Genomic DNA, 5017 nt, shown 5'->3' with positions numbered 1-5017 from the left:
GTGGTTAGCCTGTTTGTTAGCATGCTCAGATGCTCGTGGTTAGCCTGTCTGGTTTCTCTCCACAGATAGCGCCGACTACGTCAACCTTGGTAAGTTTCTGTTTGCAGCTCAAAGAATAAAAAGTTCCTGGTTCTTTTTTCTCTTTGCTTTTAGTTTCTTCTCTTGTTTCAGAAGATGAAAATAAAAACCAAGCACTAGAACCGGAACCAGAGCCGGACCAGGACTCGGACTCGGACTCAGAATCTGATCACAGTAAGTCTACGTGTGCCGGTCTCGCGCTGGTTGGAGGGTCTCACCTCAGCAGAACGTTCTCGGTCCGGTTCTGATTATCCATCAGTTCTTCTCTATTTTCTTCCTCCAGACTACGAGAACGTGAAGTCAGGTGAGTCAAACACCTGGGCTCTGTACTGTACCGAAACCCAGAAACCTTTTTTCTAGAACTTTCACTCAGAACTGGGTTCTGAAGTTCGCCCTCCTGCTTTTCTAGCAAACGGATCTCCTGCAGCCTCGACGCCGGACGAAGATGATGAGAACTACGTGAACGTGTAGGTGGAGGAACTCACCTGCCAGGTAAACCTCCACCTGTGGAGCCGGAGCCAACCCAGTCTACTTCCTGCTTTCAGATGATCCGGTTGGCCCAGCAGGAGGACCAGTTCTGACAGCTCTTCATCATCATCTTCATCAGAACCAGGATCCTCCAGCCTCCGTTTACACTGCTGTCTCACCTCGTAGCTTGATTTCTGTAAACTTTGACTAGACCTCTAGACTGACTTGTGCGGCTTGTAAGGCGAAATAATCTGACTGACAGGGAGCTAAAGGTGAGGGTGATGGACCGAAGGCCTGACTGATGTGAAGCCAAAGTGTTTCTATCAATGAGGCGGGTAGAAATACTTTTAATATATTTTATCCAAATAAAAGTAGGAAGGGATTTTTTTTGTTTTGGAAATTTTCTATTTTCCAACATCAAACAAACTTCTGGGTTTGAATCTGCCAAGAACAGAGAGTGAAAAATGGCCCCATAGGAGGTGAAAGTACGACCCGATAGTTCCTGTCAGATTTTCTCCATGTCTTGGATGACCCAGCAGCTTCAGAAACCAATCAGCAGAAACTAATCGGGTCAATCAGCCAATCAACTGGGAAAAATGACTTTAGTGACATTTTCACCATGTCACTCGTTCAGATGCCAGTTTGAGGCTAAATGCCCAAATTATTACCGTTAACTTTTGATTGTGTAACTTTTCAAATGACATCTGACTTACTTGGATAAGGAAATGGAAGGTCAGAGGTCAACCAGTCATTCTGGATGAAATGGAGACAGTCTGGGAACGCAGCCCTGTGGAACTAACTGGGATTAAATAATCCAACCATACTAATCTGTTAGAACGAGCTGACGCAGACTCCTCAATCTAGATTGGGTTGTCTCGCCGTGTTTCTGCTTTGACACTCCAGATTGTTCAATAATCTGATCAATAATCTTATTGATCACCACTTATCTAAAGCTTCATGTTCACCTCCTAGGAATTTCCTTTAAATGTGACTTAAATCCAGAAGAGGAATCTCTGAAACATTGAACCCAAAATCCAGATTAATCCCGAGTAGCACCAGGGTGAGGAGCCTTCCTGTTGTCAGAGTAAATATTTAGTTTAATTCATTGCAACTTTCCAAATGACTGCGGTATTTCTGCTGGCGTCGGCGCCGTTTCATTTCACTGACGACTCCTGAGAATGTTTTTGATCCAGCGTCTATTTAAATGTTTTCTGTCATCTGATATAGAAATGTTTTTATCTGAATTAAACTGAACATTGTAGAAACACCTGAGACTCTGGCTTCCTTGCTCGTCTGGGGACTGCAGCGCCCCCTGGGGACAAACTCCAGATCAGCAGATCATTAAATTATTCAATCCGAGGATAAATCTAGAATGTTCTCAGGAATATTTTCCTCCTACTTGTCCAGAACTCAAACAACCCAGGAAGTTGCCAGACCTTCATGGGTTCTGATTCTGACCCGATTCTGCTCTCAAGGGGCATTTTCTGAAAAAGCCCTCAGATGGAGCTCCGCCCAGAACCAGAACCTGCGCCGCTCTGACCCAGGTTCTGGTTTTGTTCATGATCCAGATGTTGGGCAGCAGAAACTAACTCACCTGCTCCAAGAGTCGAGAAGCAGAAGACAAAATCGAGACAGGCGGCCATGTTTTCCTCCTCATCGTGGGTCGGGTCGGGTCGGCTGCTCTCTGAACATAATGGATCAAATTTTCTCTGACCAGGCTGGTCAAAGCAGAGACCTCTGGTCCCGATGGGACCCATTCTGCTTATTTTCAAAGGGGCCAATCTGGGACAGTGCTCACACACACACACACACACACACACACACTCACACTCACTCACACACACACACATGCACACACACACACACACTCACTCACACACTCACACACGATTTCGTTTTCTGTACGATGACCTGGAGGCCGATTCTGGTTCTGAATCCAGAAACACGGCACCACGTGGTTCTGACCACATACTGGATCAGCAAAACACTGCAGGCCCAGAGGAATCCAACCAGAACCTAGAATGGGCTCGACTCCGGACCCCAAGCTGAACAGTCAGAACTTTAGTGGAGTTCTCCACCAGCAGAACCTTCTCAGAACCAGGAGGTGACGGTCGGACCGGGTCACCAGCAACGTTCTGTCAACCCATTTTGGATCCTCTTTAGCAGTTTGGGTCCATCTTTGGTCCAGAGATGTGGGTCATGAATGATGGAACCAAATTCTGGACCCAAGCAGGTGAAATGGGGCCGGGCCCAGCAGGAACAGAACCAGGACGGACCCAGAACCCTCCAGAAACACTTTCCAGAAGCTTCGGATGAGAAGGAATGCGAGATGGGAAATGTTTCTTCATGATTTTTGTTACTTTTACACAGATTTGATTAATCAGTTATCGATCGATTGGTACTTCCAGAAAGAAAAAAGTTTCAGAATAAAACCTGTGGCTTCATGGAATGTGCCAAGGTCAAGGGTCATTCTTCCCGTCAGGAGTTTCCCAAGCATTAGGAGGCGTGGCTCTTGGTTCTGGAATCAGTTCCTCTGATCCTCGAGGTTTTCGTCTCGATTCTTGACGATTAATTTTTCTCACCCCGTTTCCCTCCTGATCTGGACTGAATGGACCAGAACCGTCGGCCCAAACCAGGACAGAATGAATGAAAGACGCCACAGCAGGTCGAATGTTTCACTATATTTATATTATATCATTAAATTTGATGTAGTACCTGAAACTAACCACACGGGACAGCGTTGGCTGTCCTCAACAAACGGTCCCAGCAAAGAGAGAAAAGACAGAGAAAGGCACCAAGAGTCTTCCAACCGAGACGAGGACAAGGACATGGAGGACAGCGGAAAGGCGTCACAGCTGATGAGCAGACAGACACAGAAAGGCACAACTAGAAATAATTATCTGAAATGTTCTAGAAGTGATGATGAGGAGGAGGACAGCAGGAAATACAGGGAGCGTCTTTCTGTCCCCAAAATAAAAAAGGCACAAAGACATCAGAGCTGAGATGCAGACGGAGTTAGAAAATCAAACTAGAAAACTTTAATACTATTCACCTGACCATCGTTATTATTACTGTCCACGCTTCTCTGACTGGGCTGTGAGGTAAATGGTTCCGTCCAGACCCAGAGCCTTCCACGGCGCCCTGCTTCCAGCCAATCACAACCGGGCTTTACGAGTGATGCAATTTCCTGTCAGGAATCGGTTTCATCCGGATAAAGTGACTTATTGCTCAGTTTGTTCCAAAACTAAACCAGGGCCCTCTGACTCGCCGCCCTCCGGCCCCTGACCCTCCGGACCCGCCGCCCTCTGGACCGCTGCTGCCCTGACCCACCGCCGCCCTCCTGTTCTGCCACCCTCTGGACCCGCCGTCCTCCGGACCCGACCCACTGCCGGTTGACGTTGGTCCAGAACCACAGTGTGTTCTCCAGAACCGCTGACTGATCAGAACCCACTGCTTTCAGCAAATTCATCCCTGATGTGGAACCCAAACCGGCCCTGGAGCTCCTCAGGGTACCGTTACCATGGCGACCCACGCCAATCTGGACCTTAAGACTCCAGTGAAAAGTTCCTGCAGGTGACTGAAGCATCAGGTGAGAACCTCAGGTTCTCCAGGTGAAGCCGGTCCCTTTGGACCCGTCAGAGGAGGCAGCAGAACCCACAACATGTCAACGGGTCATTAGTGTTGGTTCTGTCAGTAGTGGTAATGTAGTAGAGGTCAGAGGTCAGATTATCCAACCAGCTTCAACCATAATCCAAAATAATCTGAACAAATTAACTCCAGATCCTGGATTAAAACATCCTGAACTTCCTGTAACCTGCAGTCGGGCCCAGACCAGGGTCAAAGGTCAGGAAGGTCAAAAACCCACAGCGAGCTTCTTTCTTTCCAGTTTCTGGATGAGTCCAGAATCGGGCTCAGAACCAGAACCAGTAATCTGGGTCATGTTGGATCTCCAGCAGGTGAAGAACATCCTGGAGATTTGACCCTTGACCTTTGGGTCTCTGTGGAACTGGGTAATCTTTGGGACTTTCCAGGGATCTGTTTGGGTTCAGAACCTTTTACTGGGTCGAATGGTTCTGTAATCTGAAGCAGGGTCTGGAGAACCGCCCGTCTGGACCGCTCTAACAGATTGCAGACAGCGGACAGAACCGGGCCTGAACCCAGAGTGCGGATTGGCTTTGGATCCAGGGGCCGTGTAAGGTTCTGGTTCTGTAGTGTATGTTTGGCTGTCTGGGCAGAACCGCGTGAGGTTCTGGTCCTGCTGGCTCCACAGGCTCGGGTTTCAGTCGTAGTGTCCAGAAGGTTCTGTGAGGCGGAGCAGAGGCAGCGAACCGGGCTGGCGGTACCGTTCGTTAGCGTTTCACTCGTCGGCCTCGTTTAGTGTTAGAATCCCCCAAGATGGCCGCCGCCTCAGAAGAAGGAGTACTGGTTGTCGACGGCGCGCGGCACCCTCGCCCCGTCCCGCTCCTCGCCC

General features: G+C 48.7%; 1 protein-coding gene across 4 annotated transcripts in view; it reads left to right on the top strand.

Moving 5' to 3' along the window:
- LOC103469478 (uncharacterized) overlaps positions 1-1813 on the top strand; it is a 17210-nt gene extending 15397 nt beyond the window's left edge. For 2 of the 4 annotated variants that reach the window (XM_008417179.2, XM_008417178.2), the window contains exons 10-14: positions 66-89; positions 172-252; positions 362-382; positions 488-545; positions 624-1813. In XM_008417179.2, coding sequence (XP_008415401.1) covers positions 66-89; positions 172-252; positions 362-382; positions 488-545; positions 624-627 — 188 coding nt within the window. In that variant the 3' untranslated portion in view covers positions 628-1813. Of the gene's footprint in view, positions 1-65; positions 90-171; positions 253-361; positions 383-487; positions 546-623 lie in introns of those variants that run through there. The other 2 variants (XM_008417180.2, XR_001776836.1) reach the window with 2 other exon arrangements.
- The last annotated feature ends 3204 nt before the right edge of the window (positions 1814-5017 follow it).

This window comes from Poecilia reticulata, linkage group LG8 (assembly GCF_000633615.1).
Source record: "Poecilia reticulata strain Guanapo linkage group LG8, Guppy_female_1.0+MT, whole genome shotgun sequence".
Classification (NCBI taxonomy): Eukaryota; Metazoa; Chordata; class Actinopteri; order Cyprinodontiformes; family Poeciliidae; genus Poecilia; species Poecilia reticulata.
This window is presented reverse-complemented; position numbering and strand designations above follow the sequence as displayed.